The 21,393-nt window shown below is 28.0% G+C and overlaps 4 protein-coding genes across 4 annotated transcripts; all 4 read right to left on the bottom strand.

Annotated features, from left to right (window-relative positions):
* Positions 1 to 573: 573 nt before the first annotated feature.
* Positions 574 to 4,296, bottom strand: DICPUDRAFT_36081 (uncharacterized protein; the record flags this gene model as incomplete). The annotated part of the gene is made up of 2 exons (XM_003289579.1): positions 574 to 848; positions 3,090 to 4,296. Coding segments are annotated over 2 exons (1,482 nt in total), but the record flags the coding sequence as incomplete, so codon positions are not given.
* Positions 4,297 to 11,749: 7,453 nt separating this feature from the next.
* DICPUDRAFT_92342 (uncharacterized protein) lies at positions 11,750 to 13,060 on the bottom strand. Its single transcript, XM_003289578.1, has 2 exons — positions 12,982 to 13,060; positions 11,750 to 12,902 (listed from the first exon to the last, which is right to left on the bottom strand). The coding sequence occupies exon 2, from the start codon at positions 12,597 to 12,599 to the stop codon at positions 11,775 to 11,777; it is 825 nt and encodes a 274-aa protein (XP_003289626.1). The 5' UTR covers positions 12,600 to 12,902; positions 12,982 to 13,060; the 3' UTR covers positions 11,750 to 11,774.
* A 3,154-nt stretch (positions 13,061 to 16,214) lies between these two features.
* DICPUDRAFT_92341 (uncharacterized protein) lies at positions 16,215 to 17,035 on the bottom strand (the record flags this gene model as incomplete). The annotated part of the gene is made up of 2 exons (XM_003289577.1): positions 17,021 to 17,035; positions 16,215 to 16,950 (listed from the first exon to the last, which is right to left on the bottom strand). A coding segment is annotated over exon 2 (669 nt), but the record flags the coding sequence as incomplete, so codon positions are not given.
* Positions 17,036 to 18,432: 1,397 nt separating this feature from the next.
* On the bottom strand, positions 18,433 to 19,949 carry DICPUDRAFT_80399 (uncharacterized protein; the record flags this gene model as incomplete). Its single annotated transcript, XM_003289576.1, has 2 exons — positions 18,433 to 19,061; positions 19,154 to 19,949. 2 exons carry the CDS (start codon positions 19,947 to 19,949, stop codon positions 18,433 to 18,435), a joined length of 1,425 nt encoding a protein of 474 aa, XP_003289624.1.
* Between the last annotated feature and the right edge of the window lie 1,444 nt (positions 19,950 to 21,393).

The raw sequence follows: 21,393 nt of genomic DNA, 5'->3' as shown, positions 1-21,393 counted from the left end.
TAACCTTTGCACTCTTCATATTGAAGGGGTAAGGCAAAGATTCGTGGTTAGCAATTAATACAAAAAGAACAATTAAACTAGGAATTCAAATTAATAGTTAAATTAAGAAATTTCCCTTTTTCTAAGTTGGTCACCTCAAGCCTTAGTGCACTTTATTACATAAGTCGGAAGATATAAAGTTGGAGTTCAAATTAATGGTATAAATTAAGAAATTTCCCTTTTGTTAAGTTGGTCACCTCACGCCTTAGTTGTGCATAACTTTATTACAAATAAAATGAATATTGAGTGCCTGATTCCGGAACCCCTTTGTTATTAAAGGTAAAAAGAATGAATTATAATTAATTATTATTGGAGTATTTATATTAAAAAAATAAAGTTGGTTTTAAAAAAATAAATTCTATTATCACATTTGTTTTCAAATAATTTAAATAACAGAATCAAATAATTATACTTTTATCGCTTATTTATAATAAAAATAAAAAAAAGTTCATTAAAATTTTTTCTTTCAAAAAGATGAAGTTTTAAAAATAATTATGTTGAAAAAACTTAATTTATTATTTATAGTTATTAAATTTAGTTGCTGCTTGAAGAGATATTCATGAAGCATGATGTTTTATCGTCAATGTAGCATCTTACCGATCTATCAAAGAACATAACATAGTCTGGATTTTGTTCCATTGAACAACCAATTGATTCGAGTGATGTTTCTGGATCATATCTTTTATTACAAATAACATTTTGATTGAATTCAAATTTGTGATTGTAATCATCGCCATTGGAGCAGAAAATGAATTGATGTTCATTGTTTTTAGCAGTTAAGGTATTTGTTTCTTTGTTATAGTTGCATTCTAATTTTTGATCTGTTAAATCTAAAATTTCAGTAATACCTTCTAAAGTTCCAAGTGAACATCCACTAAGTTCTTGGTTGTCTAGATAACATCTAACAGAATCTTGGAAAGTAATTAAATCGCCATTATTCGAACATTCTATTGTTGTTGAAGATGTATTTGTGCAACTAAAACCACTTGTAAATATATTTGATGAACCGGTACTATCAATACATGTTATGGCTTCATTATTTGGATTGCTAAAAGACAAAATTGTATCGATTGGGTTATAAATGCATTTTTTAATATCTTCGCTACCTGTAGATGAGCCTGATCCACCCGATCCACCCGATCCACCCGATCCACCTGATCCACCTGGTCCACTAGTTGGGAGAAGTGTTGTTGATGTTCCACCTGTGCCACCTGAGACACCTGTACCACTTGTACCATCTGTGCCACCTTCACCACCCCCAGTACTACCACCTGTAGTAGCACCACCTGTAGTAGCACTACCTGCGGCACCACCTGCAGCAGCAGCAGCACCCGCAGCAGCTCCACCTGAGCTACCTGAAGAAGTAGAGGTTCCATCACCATCACCACCACCATCATCACCACCATCATCATCACCACTACCCTTACTACTATCACTACTATCACTTGAATCTTCATCTTCATAAGTATATTGTGACTCGGTATCCTTAGAATTGAATCTAAGGGTTAATTCTTTTGTACCTGATTCTTCTCTTGAAACTGAAGGTACAGTGCATGTTACAAGTTGGCTTGATACAATACGAACACTATCACAACTTGAAGAACCAATACTAATTGTTAATTCAGATTCCTCGCCTTCTAAACCTAGATTTTTACCATTAATTGAAATTGGAGTTTTAAGATTGTATTTTCCACTTGATGGTGAAACTGATGATATTGATGGATCAGAGTATGAGAATGATGTATCCTCATTACTTTCTTGTCCATTTAATTTTACTTTAATTGGAGTATTTGATTTATAACCCTTCTTTGATAAAATAACAATTGTTTCATTTGTAGCTTTACCTACAGTTGTTGCACTTTCACCATTGAATAATACTGAGAGATCATCTTCGTTTTCACCTTTTTCGATAAAGTTACCACCTTTGATTGTGATTTCATCTCCACCATCAAATGTTGTAAAAGATGGTTTTGAGATACTATCAATGAATGGTTTACCATAATATTCAAAGGAAATATCGGTGTTTGAATCTTGGCCAGCAACCATTACTTTTACAATTTCTTTTCCAACTTTATTTGATTTTGGCAAATTGCATGTTAAATCTTTATTGTTAAATTCGACCTGTGTGCAATCATTGTCACCAATTTTAACGACTTGATTATCTTTACCGAAATCATAACCCTTAATTGTTATTTTGACAGTATCGTCACTATTGGATCTATATCTATTTGGATTAACAGATTCGATTGTTGGTGGATAATATGAGAAAAATTTATTTGATTCAGTTTCTTGATTTTCTACTAAAACTTTAATTTCTAATTCTTTACCTTGACCTGATGGAACTCTACATTTAACTGCTGTTGAGTTGATCCATTCAATGATTAAACAATCGAAACCATCAACTTTAATGTTATTATTTTCATTTTGATTACTGTTGTATTGCTCTGCCAATTCTTTTGGTACAAAGTTTTGACCTGAAATTTCGATTGTGGTGGTACCATTTGTTGAACCGTTATAACTATTCTGATCTAAAATTGGTTTATCATAAGAGAAATAAATAGTTTCGTTTGATTTTTGATTTCCAACTGTAATTGAAACAAGATAATCTTTACCAACACCTGGTGATGGTTTACATGAAACATGGGTAGAGTTGATCCATTTGGTTTCATCACATTTAGTATCGCCAATTTTAATAAAGTTTTCAGCTTCATTAATATTACCATTATTTTGTTCAATAAATTCAATTGGAATAAAGTTTTCTCCAGAAATTGTAACTTCCTTGGTACCATTTGTTGGGGCTGTGTAATTTACATTATTCAAAACTGGTTTATCATAAGAGAAATAAACTGTTTCATTTGTTATTTGACCACCAACCATAACTTGAACTAATAAATTCTCACCAATACCTGGTTGTGGTTTGCATTCGATTGAAGTAGAGTTGATCCATTTGGTTTCATTGCAATAGTTTTCTCCAATTTTAATATAATTTAATGTTATATTTTCATTTTCATTATAATAGCTTGATAAATCCTTTGGAATGAAATTTGTACCATTAATTATAAATTGAACTGTACCGTTGGTTGGGGCTCTATAATAAACTTTATCTTCACTTTCTTTATCTGATGAAATATTAAGTGCTGGTGGATTATATGAGAATAAATATTCTTGGCTAACTAGAGATGAGTTTTGTTGACCAACAAAGACGACAATTGTATGATTTGCACCGATTCCTGGTGGGATTGTGCAATTAAGTTGAGTTGAATTGAAAAACTCGGTAAGTGCACATGTATAATTAGAACCAATTGTAACATTTGATTCCTCTAACCAGGTAATATCCGAATTATCATAGTAAGGGCTTAAAGTTTCAAATGGTGGGAAGTTATAACCATCAATTGTAATATTTAAACCACCATCAGTGTTTGATTGATTTAATGACATACTTTCGACATATGGCTCAAAGTAAGAGTATAAATATGTTTTATTTGAAACTTGAGTTCCATCAATAATCTCGATATCAATTGTAAGATTTTTGCCAATAAAAGAGTCAAATGAGCAATAGAAAATATCGATAAGTTCATTATAGTGTTGATATCCTATTTTTTTTAAATGGGAACAAATATTTGATTGATTTTCTTCATCTTCTGTGTCAAATTCATCTTCGCTACAGAAATATGAATCACAAGTAATTACACTATCTAAAATATAGATATCTGGTTGTTCATTTATATAAGAACCTAAATTTCTACCGACAATTACAAAATTATCTATATAATCTGTAACACTTGTATTGATCTGTGGATGATATATCACTTTATCAATAGTTGGGACTCCATAGTTAAATTTAAACTCTTCATCGTTTGTTGAATCACCAACTTGAACTTTAACGATTGCATAGAGATAACCATGTGGTGCAGTGACAATTATTTCTTTATTTGAGACCCATTCAACTGTTTGGCACTCTTTTTCTGAAAAATAGACTTTGGTTTCTCCATTATAAAAGTTGTTACCATAGATAGTAACAACATCATTATAAAAACCACTTGATTTAGATAGACTGGTTATAATTGGTTCTGAAATTGAAAAGTCATTATCTACATCTTCACCAAATTTCATGATTAAATTATTTAAATAATAAACTTTTATAATATTTATTTTACCATAACTGCTGGCTTTAATTGAAAAAGAATCAACTCCATTAATGCTTTTTTGGTCAAAGATTGTGTGAGTTAAATCTATTTCACCATTTGTAACTTGAATACCACTAGTTAGCTGAATACCGAATGTAAAGAAATTTTCACCAATGATTTGAATAGTTGAGTCAATCTCGACCGATAAATCGTTATTATTTGGATAGATAATTTGATTAACTTTGGCAACTGGGTAATTAAAGAAAAATTCTTTTTTAAATGAGTATTGATTCTCGTAATAATCCTTGGTATATTGATTATAAATTGTAATTGGAGCCAATGAGAAATCTGGTGTTGTGCTTAATGGTAATGAGCATGTTAATGTTTGGATATTGGTAGTTGGATCAGTTACAATACCATTGTAGTTAACATCACATTGAGTAGATTTGACTTTAACTAATGTTGTTTGATCAAATAATCTACCTTGGACCGTGATTGAATATTGACCATTAGCTGTGGTTGTAGTTGGGTTGGTGACTTGATCTACGATTGGACCTACTGGACATGATGTTAAAATTTTACCATTCTTAAAGTCTTGATATGATGATTCGATAAAACTACAGATTCTATTATTAATGAAAACAATTGATAAACCTATATTGGTTTCTGTTGATTTTGGAGATGAAAAATAATAAGTTGAATAACCTTTGGAATATTTAATAATGTTTCCCTCAATTACTGGAGAAGCAACTACCAATTTGAAGATATCAGCACTAACATTGATAATATCATACAAGGAAAAGGTTATTCTATTTGTATTATATGTGCATGTATTGACATCATCTAAAATACTTAAGGATGGTGTTTTAAAGTATTTTGCTAATAGTTGAACGGTTTGTTTTGATGAATCACCATTTAAATATTTATATAATTGACCTGAAATATGGTTTTTTGGTGTTGGATCTTTAACCCATCTATTTAAAATAAATGACTCAATAACTTCAAATGATGAGTAATTATTGAATTGGTTTAAACAACTTCCCATTAAAATTAAAGAACTCTTTAAATCAGTTTTACCATTTTTCTTAATGTCTTCTAATTCGTCTTTGGTTAATTGATCACATACATGATCACATTGATCGTAATATGAAAAATAATTATTTAAAGTTGATTTTAAACCACCAATATAGACTTCAATTGATAACCCAATACCTGAACCTGCTGGAACTTTACATTTAATAGTCTTTGAATCTACCCAAATGGTTTCTTTACATAAATTATCGCCAATTTTAACAGTACTAGGTCCGAAATACATAGCAACATTACTATCAGTTTCTGGATCAATTCCAACTGGGACGAAATTTTGGCCGTTGATGGTAATAAAGTCATTTTCAAATGAAATATATGGTGTTGGTGTAATATATGGACTATCATATGAGAAAAATTGGAAATGTTGGCCTCCTGGATAAGAATAATCTGATTTAAATCCACCAACTGTAGCCGAAACTGGGATTGTACCAATACCTTTTGGGACCATAGCTTTAACGTGGGTAGAGTTATACCATGTTATTGATTTTGAAATAACTTGGTTAATTTTAAAATTATTTGAGTTATCTGGTGGTATTTGATTAATTTGACTTGCTAATGATAATGGAACTAAGTTTTTACCAATGAAAAATAATTCCCCACCATCTGTCGAACCAAGACTTCTTGTATTTACTGATGGAAAACCATACATTACAGAATAACCACCTTGCTCAGGAGACTGGCCACCTACTCTAAAAGTAACTGAACCCATCCCAATACCTGGTGGTATTAAAACCTTGAAATCACTAGAACTTGTCCATTCTACATTTGAAACTTCAATACCACTAAAGTAAACATTAGTCTCTGGCCAAACTGTTGGTGGTGTTAAACCTTTATCAATAACTTCTTTAGTTGGAGGGAAATTACTACCACTAATGTGCATATATCCACCATCGGTTCCCATAAAATATTCGCTTAATTGGTAAAAGTATGGCCTACTATAACTATAGCTGATAACATCACCAGTTTCATCAAATTTGATTGTGCCTTTACCAACACCCAAAGATTTTTTAATACAAACAAAGATTTTGTATATGTTTGGGTTGAAATAATTTTCATTTGATACATATGCTTGTTGACTGAGACATGGACGATTGGCTACATATTGACCTTCTGGTAATCTTTCGATAATTGATGTTGGTACTTTATTACAACTACTTTCAAATTCGCAGTGAATTAATTCATTATTCTCCATGATGTATGGTTTAATAACTGAGTCAAAACCAGAACCAATAAAATAGAATCTATTAACTTCTGCTGTTTGGAATTCGTTGATTATAATTTTCTCTGATTTTCTCTCTATGAATGTGAATTCGAATTTTTTTGTTTGTGCACCACCAAATGTTTCGAGATAAACAAAACCACTACCTAAACCTCTTGGGATAATAACAATAATAACATCATCGGATCTGTTCATTATGGTACCATATGAAATTCCACTTTGGCTTGAAAAGACAATCCTATATGAGTCTGAAAGAAAACGATAACCAAGAATTTTAAAGTCTCCACCTGTATAACCGCTTGAGGAAGTTATACCTGATACTATGGGAAAGAAATAAAATGGACACTTTTCAAAAAATTTGGTAGATTCAGCAATGGCTCTTGTAGTTTCTTCAAAATAACAAAGTTTACCTTGATATTCAATAATTGCAAGACCGTATTCTTCAGAACCAAATTGTTTATAATATAGATTGGTATATGGATCACCAGTTCCCATGAGTAAATTTGATTGAGATGATGTAATTAGTTTAAGATCACTGGTAACATAAAACATATCTGATAATCTAATAGAACCTTTGGTCCTTACCAGCTGGGACTGTATGCCCAAGCATTTTGTGGAAATTTAATGCGGCATAACGTGAAAGAATATAATTTGCAGGTGGCAAAGATGTGAAAAGGTCTTTATAAACTTGTCCACTTGTGTAATCACCTTCGATACTGTTTCCAACCCATCTATCTAATAAATTTCTAATATTATATACCATAAACTCAGCTTGACAAATACCAAGACTTTGAAGTACGTTAACTATATCATTGGGGTCAGTAAGTTTTTTTTTTTCACATGTTAATACGCAAGGGTCTACATAAGGATTGGAAATGATGTCGTTTGAGATGGATTTGAGACATGCATATTTGGATTTGGCCTTAACTGATACATAATTTTTATAAACCTTGAAAGTTTCTAGAGCATAATCTATAGTTGAGTCACATTGTAAATCAATTGTAAAAGAAGAATATCTATAACCATAAATATCATCTGTATTTGGTGGAGGATCAAAAGCACTTGATACAAGACCATAATAACTAATTTGTAAACCATTTGATATTTTGGTAATAATTTGACTTTTTGTAATATCAGCAATAGGTGTTATTGAGCCTGTGCTTGAAACAATACATGATTGTGATGTTTGGAAACCTTCTCCACATCCTCCAAAAACACCATTACCAATAGTATAATAAATCTTATCGTTATTTTGAGGATTAATAAGTGAAAAAGGTTCTACGTTGACAGAGTTTTGAAGTGGGGATATGTCAATATGGTTACCATTTGTTGTTTCAAACAATTTATATGAAGGACAAGCATATTTTGTATAGATATATAAAATATAATCATTTGATGATGGATTTGTCATTTTTAAAACAGTATAAGAAGTTTTTGGGTCACACATAAGTACTAAACGGAGTACAGTACCAAAAGTTACTAGAACCATTCTTTGTAAACTATCTGAAAAAACTGTAGGGTTAATAGTTGGCTTATTAGCAATAGAAGTAACTTGAACAGAAGTACCAGATTTTGAAACGATGGCAGCATAAAGGGTAGTTGAAGTTGAAGCTCTAACTTTACAAAAGTCACATGGGTTAAAAATATTAAAGAAAACGTCATATTCATTTCCAGACACAGTAACTGAAGTTGAAAATGGATTACTTGAAGATGATAATGTCATTGGTTTGAGATTATATAGTAAACCATGGAAAATAAACATTGAATTAATTGGGCATGCATACTTGGTTTTAATATGGAGTTTAATGTAACAAGCATTAGTATTTGTAACCAATACTAAAGAATATTCTTGGGATGCATCGCATGTAAATTCAATTTCAAACTTTCTAACACCATTATTAACACTACATTCGGATTCGACAACATTTGAATAATATGCAATTGTTACACCATTTTCAATAAATGAATAATCTGATGATGATAAATGGCCTTGGAGTTTATAAGTTCCTGATTTTAAAACACATGATTGATACCATTCATTTTTAACAATATTATTACAAGAAGAGGTTGAACCAAATAAATTGTAATAGTATAATTCTTGACTACTTGCATATGTATATGGTGTTCCGGTTGAAGCTCTAAAAAATTAAAAAATTATTTAGTATAAAAATTCATCTTTGTTATTAATATGGATTCAAAAAATTAATTACCTTCTTAAAGCACTAAGGTCATAATATTTGCTTCTTGATGTATCATAAAATTTACCATTTAAATGATTTTCTAAATTTGGATTATTTGAGGCTGGACCACCACTTAAAATATAAGGTACTGGAGGACTAATTGCAGGTAATATTGGTGCTGAGGCTAATGGACATGCATATTTTGAATTTGCTTGTAAATTATAAAAATATTCCATAGCCCCTGTAGTGGTTTCAAATGCAGTTATTAGAGAATATTCAGTAGATGAATCACATCTTAAATCGAGATTTAAAACTCTTTGAATTTGGCTAAAACCTGCAGTAGGAACATATGAAACAACTATACCATTACTAGAAGCAATGGATTTTTGATTACCAAGACCTCCAACATGATAAATATTACCATTAATAAGTTGACAAGAGTGAAGATCAAGGATTGGTAAACCATATCGACAATATGGGGCCATTCTGCCAATAGCGTATGCGAGAGTATATGAAACTCCATTTGCAGACATATAAACCCTTCTTTCGTCTACTCTAATAAAATTAAACTTTTTTATAAATATTTTCTTTAAAAAATATATCAAAAAGATATATATACTTACTTTGTTAATTGAGTTAAATCGAAATAATTTGATTTTGAGGTATCATAATAAACACTAGATGGACAAGCATATTTGGTTGAAACCCGAATTGTATAGGTACATAAAACACTAGACTCGGCAGCAGATAAAATTGTAAAATGTGTTTCTTGATCACAAAGTAATTCTATTATTAATTTTCTAAGACATTCACCAGAGACGGGTGCTGATTTATATTCAAGTGTGATTCTATTATAATCGAAAGTTACCTTTTGACCTTGAGAAGCTGAAGCAATTTGATAAGTATTTCCATCTGAATATGAATATTGACATGCATAATGAATACCTGTGCTAACACCCATTAAATCATGGCACTGTTTCACTTTATTACCAATATTAAATAAAATATTAAATGTTTTTGAATTTGTAACATGTTTAATGTTATAGAAACTTGTTTGAGGTCTTTAAAATAAAGAATAAATAACAATATTAATAACCAAATTTATAATATATATCTATTTTTTTAAAACTTACAATTGAATTGGTGACAAATCGTAAAATTGAGAGTTATCAAAGAGATATGAAGTTGGGCAAGCATATTTAGTATAAATTTTGATATTATTATAACAGTTGGAAGTATTTGAAGTTTCTAATTGGTCAATATAGTAATGTTTGAAAGGATCACAATAGAGATTAAATGATGTATAGAAACGGCTATAAGAGGTAGTGCATTGAGTTGAATAAGATTGAGGAGATGAGATTTTAATAGTAATAATTTGGTTAACTGTGTCAAAAGTGATAGTTTTAGCTTCTGTAACTGAGCCAGTATTTAAAACTCCTTTATTTAAATCGTATCTTAAATTATTATCCATAGTTTTTGTTTTATCTTTAATGGTTAAGAGACAAGCTTGATATTTATTTGAAGTAACCCCGCTTAATGATGTGCATCTGTCTGCATTATCGAATAAATTAAACAAAACATCTTTACTATAATCAGTACTTTGATATAAATTTGTGGATGCTCTATATTGGTTAAAAATGTAAATAAAATATTAATATTTTCATAAATATAAATGAACAAATAACTACTGCTACTTACAAAGCTCTTAAATCGTATAAAACACCATTATTAAATAATACACCTTTCTTTTTACAAGCATGCTTTGATTTGATAATATGAGTACATTTATTACTTGTGGCTACATATAAGTAATCTTTCGATTGGTCACACTCGAATTGATACACAAATCCATTGGAACCACAAACACTTGATTCATATTTGATTTTGAAATAATTGTCAAAGAATGTGGCTGTGTGAACTTTATTTAAATCTGTATAAGTTGTGTATCTTAAACCATTTGTTGCATCTAGTAAGCAAGCAAGTTCATTTGCGACCATTGTACATTTTGGAGCTCTTTTACAAAAATTAAAATTAAAGTGGGTTACCCATATACCGGTGGTTGGGTTGAAAGTTAGGATTTCGTATCCTTCAGCTTTTGATAACGGATTTAAATCGTAATATTCATTTTTTACAAAGTCATAATATATACATGTTGATAAAGTACCATTTGTTGACCATGATGTTAAGTCCAACGTTGATACTGATTCAACTGTAAATATAAAACTACTTTGAATAATAAATATTAGTAAAAATAAAAATATTATTTTTTTATTTTTTTTCATTTTTTTTAATATTAAAAAAAAAATAATAATATAATTTTTTGGTAAATAAATTAGTTAAATATATTTTTTGATTAAAAAAAAAAAAAAAAAAAAAGTTGAGTTTATATAATGAAAACGAACGATGTGATTTTTTATAAAGAGTTTTACAAAAAAAATAAAAGGCTCAAAGAACGATTGAATTTTTTTAAAATTGATTAACAAAGCTTCAAAAAAAAACAGTGATATTTTATCAAAAACCTTTTTTAAAAAAAAACGAAAAAATTTTTTAATATATTTTTTTTTTCGCGTTTTGTGATTTTTTGTGTTGCTAAAAATAAACTAAATCACGTATTTGAGAACAACAATAATATCTTTATATTTTTTTTATAAATTTTGCAATATTGACATAAACAAAATATATTATAATATTGGTAGCTATTTTTATTTGGAAAATTAAAAAATTATTTTTATTTATTTTGCGAATAAAAAAAAAAAAAAAAAAAAAAAAATTTTTTAAAAATTCAATTTAAAATATCCAACACAAAATAACAAATAAATAAAGTGAATATAGTGATTATTGATTTTATCATTTGTTAAGATCATATAAAATAAAAAAACCAATATTGAAACTAATAACTTTTAATTATATTGAATGAGTTCCTTTGAATGTTTTCTGTTTAAAAAGCTAGCTTCAATATTGTATTTTGAAATTCTTTTATAATCGTGGTATATTAATTTGAATTCCCAAAGCGATGAAAAAAAATAATGATTATTTTTTTTTTATTGAATAATAATTTTATGTATGATAAAAGAAAAAAGAAAAAGTTTTTTTATTTTTTAAAATTAAAAGATAAATTGTTTATTTGTATAATTTACCTTGTAAGAAGTTTTTATCGGTGAAACCTTCCCAGGCTAAGTAGTTGTCGATTAATTGTTTGTCAGCAACAACATCTAATTTCTTCCAATCATAGACTAATGAATCATCACAATCTTTCATTTCGAATGGGATTTCGTTACCACGGAAGACCCAGATACCAGAAACTGATTGGTTTTCGATTTTACCACCACCTAAGTCTTTACCGAAGACGATCATGCTGGCGAAACCATATTTGTGTAATGAATCTAAACGTTGGAAGAAACCACCGATTAAATTGCAGGTCATGAAGAGTGGACCTAATTCGTCGTTGTATTTGTATTCACAGTAGTAGACTGAGAAACCGTTGGAATCAAAGTTTTGGTGGAACCATGGAATTGACATGGAGACTTCATTGTTTGAATAAGTACGTTTGAATTCATCTAATGAGAAAGTTGAAGCTGGTAATTCATCTAATGGGTTTTTCTTTTTTGGTTTTTCAACTTCTTCTTCTTCTGAGGCTTTTGGTTTTTCTTCAGCTTTTGGTTTTTCAGCTTTTGGTTTTTCTTCTTTCTTTGGTGGAACGTAGGCCATCATTTTTTCACAGAGGGCAACTTCACCAACGACGGCTTTAACGTTTGGTTGGTTTAACATGGTGATGAACCATCTGTTAACATTACCGAATGGTTGACGGAAGGCTGGATCTAAGACCATTTTGTAAAAGTTGAGTAATGAACAGAAGACGATGACATCAGCTAATTGAATACGAGCACCAGTTAAGAATGATTTGTTTAATAATTGTTCATTTAAGAAACCGAGAACTTTTTTCATACTTTCTTTGGATTTTTGGGTTTCTTTTGAGCTGTAATCAGCGTAACCAAGGATTGATAAAATCCAACCGTAGTTAATTGGGTCGATTTCATTTGCGGCATAGTCGATCCATTGGTCATTGACACCAGCGGTGTAGGCATCAGTACCGTATAAGTTACCACCTAAACGAGCAAGATATCTGGCAATAGCATTTGATTCAAAGATTGGACCTTGTTCAGTTGATAAAACTGGGACTTTCTTCCATGGAGCAAGAGTTTTGAACCATTCAGTGTCTCTATCAGTTTGGAAGTTGAAGGCTGGGACCTAATATATAGATAAAAAAATTTAATGTTAAATCATAATTAATTTATAAATAAATGAAAAAAAAAATAAGAATACATACTTCGACTTCAACACCGGCGTATTTAGCAGCGATTAAACCTTTGAAAGCACGGTTGTTTCCTGGGTAAGTATAAAGTTTCTTTAAAATAAAAATTAATTATTTGGTTAAAATATTTTTGTTAATATAACTTATAGAGTTGGTTCTACAGCCATAGCCATTTATTTAAATAAATATAGCCACACATACCATTTTTCTTGTAAATGTAAACAATAAACAAAATAAAAATTTTTTTAAAAAATTTAATTTAAAAATTGAAAAAATTATTTTAAATTAAAAAAAAATAAAAAAAAATAAATTAAAAAAATAATGGAAACCCTAAGATATTTTTATTGGAAAATATTTTAATAAAAAAAAAATTAAATTAATTTTATTTATACAGTTTTCGGTTTTATAAATTGAAACGTTATTTTTGTTGTTGTTGTCGAGAATTGATTAATTAATTTGAATCATCATCAGAGTCAGAGTCATCATCAGAGTCATCAGAGTCATCTTGCTCTTGAATTTCCAATGAACCAGAGGCTTTAAGTTTTTTGGTTACTGAGTCTAAAGCATCATCGAAACGTTGTTGTGATGAGGGAGCACCATCAAAATCTGATTCATCGTCATATTGTTTATTACCACCTTCTTCATCAGTATCAATATCTGAATCCCTAATGGTTCTTTTGGTTGGTGATGTTTTCTTTTTTGATGCTCTGTCTGATGGTCTATGTTGATCTTGACTTTCCTCCATTTGAACATCACCCTCTGAATCTTTATCTGAGCTTTGTCTATCCTTTCTTTTTTCTTCTTCTTCTTCTTCCACTTCTTTCTCTAATTCTTTCATTTCTTTTTCGTCATCTTCAAACTCTTTAGTCGATTTAATGATACCACCATTACGTATGAAATTTTCTTTTGCTTTTTTAAAATCATCAAATTTACGATGATATTTTTTAAAGAGTTTTTCAAATGCTTTTTTATACTCTTTAAGTTGATTGGATCCACTTGTTGAGCCATCATCTTTACTTTCATAATTCATCATTGTTTCGCATGCTTCTTCTGCAGCAGCTAATGCTTTGATTGCTTTCTTCTTTGCAGTCTTATATTGATGTTCGACGAGTTCTTTAGTTTCAGCAATACCAAGGATTGGAAGATTTTCATTTTCTTCTTCTTTTGAAATACCAGTGTATGAGTAATCGAATGTTGATGAGGTATCAATGGCTTTAATAACTTGGAGAGCATCTTCTTTTTCGGCTGGAACTACTTTTGAAGCACCTTTTTGGAAAACTACAATCCAATTACGATTAGCATCCATAACAAACTCTGGACCAAATGTTGTGGCGATAAATTGAATTTCTCTTGAATGCTTACGAATCATTTTAGATACAGCAATACGGTAGTTGTGATCAAGAGCAGCATCAATTTCATCTAATAAATAAAATGGAGCTGGATCGGTTCTTTGAAGTGCAAAAATAAGAGCTAAAGCAACTAATGTTTTTTGACCACCTGAAAGTTGTCTCATCGAGCATGGTTTATGGGAGTGACCGAACGAAACTTGAATTCCAACACCAGTAAATGATAAATCTGCAGGGGTTTTTCCATCCCAATCTTTTGGATCTTCACCTTGGTTATCATCATCATCCATAGCACGTTTCATAATGAGTTTAGCATTACCATCTGGAATCAATTCTTTGAATACTTGAGTGAAATTTTTAGCGACACCACTAAAAGTTCTAGCAATTGCTTCATCTTTCTTTTGATCTAATGTGATAATAAGAGTTTCGATTGCTTTAGTTGATTCATCCAACTCTTTCTTTCTTTCGTGAAGATTATTTCTTTGACTCATAAAAGTGTTAAATTGATCGTTGGCTTTTTGATTTACATGACGAAGTGGAACTAATGATTTGTTAATTTTGGCTAATTCTTCAACAGCTTCATCTTTACCAATATTTGCTTGTTTAAGGTCATCGAAATTGAATCTATCTCCTTTTGAAACTACTCTGAGGTGTTTAGCATCTCTAATCTTGTGATAGTTTTGAATAGTTGATAACAAGTTCTCCATCTTTTTGCTATCTGCTACTAATTTATCGGCAAGTTCAGAGATTTCAGAACGATATGAATCTATGGAAACTTTAATTGGTTTAATTTCATTTTGTTTACTTTCTAGTGATTGATTAACAACTTCTAATTTCTCTTTTAATGATTTGATTTCTTGATCAATAGTATTGATTTCGTCTTGTTTAGCATTCATTAATTCATTGGTACCCTGTGGATTTAATTCTTTTAACTCTTGTTCAATTTCTAATAAACGTTTGTTATAGTTTTGATTGAGTTGGTTTGTCATTTGGGTTTTTCTTGATGATAATTTTAAAACTTTATCAGAGATACTAATTTTTTGTTCTTTTAATTGAATAGATTGTTCTGAAAGAGTTAAAAGTTGGTTACTTTCTTCATCAGTTAATTTATTCTTAAATTCGCTTTTAACTTGCTCTTGATAACCATTGAGTGTTTCCTTTGAGTTTTGAATATCGATACGGAGTTTCTTTAAAAATGTTTGTTTCTTTTCTAAAATCTCATTGTACATTGATTGTTCAGATAAGATTTTATCCAATTCTACTCTACTATTATCTGATTTTGATAAGATTTTATTTTTTTCTTCTTCTTTACTTCTAATTGTTTTTTGAATCATTAAGAGTGATTGTTGTAATTGTTCTAATTCGGTTTCTTTGGTTACCAATATTTCGCATTGTTCATTGTATTGTTGACGCCAGTTTTTAATTTGTTGATAGGTTTCTAATTTTAATTTCTTTCTGTTGTAATAACCACCAGTAACAGCACCTTTAGAATGGAATACATCACCACCAAAAGTAATACAATCAACACGATTGGACTTTCTAACGTTTTCAGCAGTCTCTTCATCCTTGCAAAGTAAAGTTTTTCCAAATACTAATTTCATTGCTTCGTCAAATTTGCTATCATATTTAATTGCTTTGATGAGTGGATAAACTTGGTCACTTTCTATTTGGAATTTTGGAGGTTTGGTCTTTACACGATTTAATGGCACAAATGAGAGACGACCAATATTTTCATTATTTAAAATTTCTAAAATCTTTGAGGCGGTATCATCAGTATCGACTACAATGTGGAACAAACCATTACCACCAACTACTTCTAAAGCTAAAGTTGCCTCTGGTTCGACAATATCAAAGAGATCAATAAGTGGACCATAAATACCTTTGATTTTACCTTCTTGACGGATTTGATTTAAACGATTTAAACCATCATTAAGACCACGATTCATAATGGTAGAGAGATTTCTTTCTGATTTCTTCCATTCGTTTCTATAGTTGGTTAATGTTGATTTCATATCATTGATTTGATGAAAAGTTGTAGAGATTCTTTGCTCCATTTGATCTTTTTCTTGTTTTAATTCATTTAATTTTTGTTCACTTGTTTTGATGGATTGAGCCTCTTGATCTTTAGATGCCATATTATCGTTGTATTGTTTTTCTTTTTGATCTTGGAGTTGTTTCATATCATTAACATCCTCTTCAATAACCTCGGCCTGTTGTTCATATTGACGAATAATACCATCGAGTCTTTGAGATTCCCCATTTAAATAATCATCCCTTTCTTTTTTTGATTTAAATTGGAACATACCTTGTTTGACATAAAGTTCTTGAAGCTTTCTTTCAGTACTGGCTAGTTTCAAATCAATAGCATCTTCCTCCTGAATGGATCCTTCTAATTCTGGTTTTAAATTTTCTAAATCACCTTCTAATTTGTCTTTACTACTTGTTAATACAATTTGTTCTTTTTCTAATTTCTCTAATTTCTCTTTTTCTTTGGTTAATAGTTTTTTAAAATGTTTAAATTGAATTGTTAACTGAGCTTTTTGTTTATCGAATACTTCATTTAATTTCTCCATTGAATTTTTTTCATTTTCAATTTTTTTTATTTCACCTAAAATTTTTGTAAATTTGTTTTCATTATCTTTTAAAAATAAATTAAAATATTAATATGAAATTCTTATAATATTATTGAAAAAAACATATATATTTACCTTTAAGCTCATTTGACAATCTTTCTAATTTTTGAGAATCTTTTGAGGATTGTTTTAAATATTTCTCTTTATCTTTTTCTAAGTTTTCGATTTTTTTAATTGATTCATCAGCTTCTAAATAGTTGATATAGGCTTCAAAGAGTTTTTTCTTTTCAATTTGAGTGTGATAGAGTTGGAGCTCTTTTCTTTCAGAATCTAAATGTTGTAAACGATGTTCTATGTACTCTAAAAATTCTTCGATCTTCTTTACTTTGCTCTCACTGTCGAGCATAATATCAATAGACTCTTTTTTACGTTCTTCATAAACAGTGGCACCAGCAACTTCTTTTAATAATTCTAATCTATCACTATCCTTCATTAATGTTAAAGTATTGATTTTACCTTGTTGGACGATATAGTATGGGTTACTGCTTGAAAAACCTGCTGCTTCAAACATATTTCTAATATCTGATTTTGTTAATTTTTGATTACCAATACTGTATTCATCTTTTGATGTACCAAATGTTCTTCTTAATGTAAATTCATTTTTATCAATCTGAAAAAAAAAAAAAAAAAAAAAAAAAACAATCATTAATAAATTTTTTTTAGTTTTAAACTTAATTTTATTATTTTTTTGTTTTACTTACTGGAAATCTCTGATCTGAATTATCAAATTGAATTTCAACATAACCAGATTGCACAGTATTACCACCATATGAATGTAATAGTTTTGTTCTGTCTTCTGAACTATTTCCAACATTAAGATCACCCAATACAAATCTAATAGCAGCAAATAAATTACTTTTACCAGCACCATTTCTACCAGCTTAAATTGGAAAAATTAATTTTAGTCATTATTATAATACTCTATTAAAATAGTTTTGTATCTAGTACTTACTAACAACATTAAAACCAGGGTGCATCGTTGTCGATGTGAAACCCTGATCTTTATAACTTCTAAAACCTTTAATAAAAATATATTTAATGTGCATTTTATGGAGTTTTTATATTTATTAAATATTATTTTTATTAATATAGGTTTATTTTATTATTATTATTATATACAGGTTTAATTATTTAATTTATTTATTTAACTATAAAAAATAATGTAATTAAATTAATTAATTAATAAATAATTATAGAATTATTTATTTCTAACGATATTTAAAAAAAAAAATTAAAAAAAAAAATTCAAAAAAAAAAATTAAATTACAAAAAAAAAAAAAATTTAAAAAATAAAATTTAAAAAATTAAAAAATTTTACCGCGAAATATTATCATTCTTTTAAAAAAAACACACACCCATATTTGTATGAAATAAATCTTTTAAAATATTTACTTATTTGACAAAATTAATTTTTATCCCAAATAAAAAAGAAATATAAAAAAAAAAAAATCTTTTAAAATAAGATAAAGTTAACAAATTACTATTTATTACCAATATTTATCATTGGTGATAAGTTGCCATGCTCCATTTATCTTGTTGTAAACTGTTAGGTTTTCAGGTACGATTTCTTTGAAAGAGTGTTTGTATCCATCAAGATATAATTGGTTTAAAGCAGCTGGAAGCGAACCTCTTGGTAAACCATTTTTAATATCATACAAATAAAGGTATTGGATTCCATTGTTTGTTAATACACCAGGTGCAATTGGATGATCATACTCTTCGTGAATATGTAAGGTGGTTCCTTTTCCTTTGATAGAGTCTGAAGTCAATGGCTTTTCTAGTTCGTATATGTGGATGGTTGGGCTACAGAGGTTGTTTGGATTTTTGAACAATTCATTTAGTATATACTTGTGAAAATGGAAATATTTGATGTACACATTAATGTTTGAACAAATATCAACATCGTAAAAATGTAAATGGGCAGAATTCATATTGAAATTTGAAAGAGCATTTAAAAATTGATCACACCTTCCTTCAACAAGATACAGTTCAGTAATAGTACTTGAAATATTAAAGCTTAAATTAATACAAAATGAAAAATTAATGGCCATAAAATTTCCACCAACAAAATTTTTATAACCTTGATGAAAATAAGGAACCTTCTTATTTTTATTAACTATAAAAAAAAAAATAAAAAAAAAAAAAAAAATTAGTAATTACTAAATGAATAAAAGCTATTGGTTTTTTTTTTTTATAAAAGTTAGTTACCTATAAAAAACTCTGGTAATTTATTTACATTGGGTACTGGTCTTGGTTTGGATCTTAGAATTGTTTTGATTGCAGAGGTGATGTCAGTGCACGAGCTTATTATTGTATTGTTATTGTAGGGGACATAACTAAAACTATTGTTTTGGTTGGTTTTAGATTTGCTGATACTATTACTATACAATATTTCGATAATGTGGCTTTTATTATTAAAATCAATATTGTCGAATGGGCTATTACTATTATCATTATTACTGATTGAATCATTAATGTTTTGATTAGTTTTATATTTTTCATATATTTTTTCTAATACTACAGTTCCCATTTCCAATTCATCTTTCATTTTAGAATAATTTGATTCACTATCCATTTGGTTATCTTCAATACCTCTTATGTAGTTTTCTTCAGTCTTTAATACTAATTCTTTTACTTCTGAAAACATATTTGCTACACCGTCAGTATCAAGTTTAGTTATTTTTGATTTTTTACTATAGATATCTTCTATTTTCTTTAAATTGGTTTTATTTATACTGATTTGATTAGAAATTTTTGGAAATTGAAGTTTGAATTCTTTTATTAAGTTTTGAATTTTTTCTTTATTGTTAATATTGATTTCATCTAAATCGGTTAATAAATGACCTTTATGAGTGGTAGTGACACATTTAATACATGCTAATTGAGTTTCGCATTCTTTATTTTCACACACAAAAATTAAATCTTTTTTATGTATTAAACAATGAATGTTATAATTACCATTATAACAATTATTTTCTTTATTATCTATATCACAATAATCCATTTTAGTTGTGTATAAAACAAAAGAAAAAAAAAAAAAAAATTAATTTTATAATAAAATAAAATTAATAAAATTTTTTTTTTTTTAAAAAAACAAATATAAAATATCTTTTTAAATACCATTTAAATTTCTAGTTTAGTTTTTTTTTTGATTTATTTAATTTTATTAAATAAATATATTTATTATTTCTATTATTTATTTTATTCATATTACTGTTAAATATTAAATTATAATTTTTGTTATTTTTTTTTTTGTATTATAAATAAATCATTTTGTTATAAATCATTTTGATCATCAGAAATAAATATTGTTTTTTTTTTTAAAAACATTTTTTTCAAATTTATTTTATTTATATTAAAAAAAAAATAATATATATACACCCTGTTTTTTTGAAAAAAATACAAATATAGCAAATCCCCCCCACACAAAAATTTTTTATTTTTTTTTTTATTTTTTTATTTTTATTTTTTTTTAAAATTTTATTTTTTATTTTAAAATAAAATGAAATTGGATAAAGATAAAATAAAGATCTTTTTAAAATTTCAAACAGGGACAAGAAAGAAACCCAAACCAACGATTATAATCCATTGGAGATAAAAATGTTGATATTTTTATATTTAAATAATATAATTAATAGGTTTTATTTTTTATAATAGCAAGGATTATAACATTGGATTAACAATATTATTTTTAACAGTTGGGAAAAATAATTATGAAAAAAAAAAAAAAATCACAGAATCCAAAACCCTGAACCAACCAAACTATCTTCAGGAATTTCATAAGAAAACTACTCATTTAAAATTTTCTTTAATCAGTTTTTTTCATTTAAATTGGCTTAATATCTTCAATATGTACAGCCGAATTACCAATACGAGTAAAAAGAGAATATAAAGAGTAATTTAGAATATTAATTTTTGTTATCTATTTAAAATACTAATATTAGTCATTGTCAACAAAGTTTGGATTATTCTTAGGTGTATCAATAAATGTGTGTTAATAACATCTTTTAAAATTAAAAAACATATCAAAACATATTTAATCTTAAAGATATTTATATTTAAAATTTTATATACCCACCAACACACAATGAGTGGTGTTGGGGGGGTGGACACACTAAAAATAAAAAAATAAAAATAAATGAATTTTATAAAAAAATAGAAAAAATAATAATAATTTTTTTTTATAAATTATGTATTTTATAAATTATTAAATTTTTTTTTTAAACCTATTATAATATTTAAATTTTTATATATATATATAATTTTTAATATGTATTATTTTATATAATGGTAACAATAGAAAAAGAAAATAATAAAGAACTTGATATATCAAAGTTATTTAATAAAAATGATACAGAAAATACTTATAGTTTAGAAAATAATAAATATGAACCAGTATTAAAAAAAACTGTTAGTTTAAAGATACTTCAAAATAATATTATTACTTT

This window comes from Dictyostelium purpureum (assembly GCF_000190715.1).
Source record: "Dictyostelium purpureum unplaced genomic scaffold DICPUscaffold_183, whole genome shotgun sequence".
In the NCBI taxonomy this organism is placed as follows: domain Eukaryota; phylum Evosea; class Eumycetozoa; order Dictyosteliales; family Dictyosteliaceae; genus Dictyostelium; species Dictyostelium purpureum.
Note: the sequence above shows the minus strand (reverse complement) of the source record. Positions and strands in the feature narration are given on the sequence as shown.

Excerpts from the sequence above, each read along its gene's own strand:
- DICPUDRAFT_92342 (XM_003289578.1), bottom strand. The coding sequence starts at position 12,599 with ATGAAAAAAGTTCTCGGTTTCTTAAATGAACAATTATTAAACAAATCA.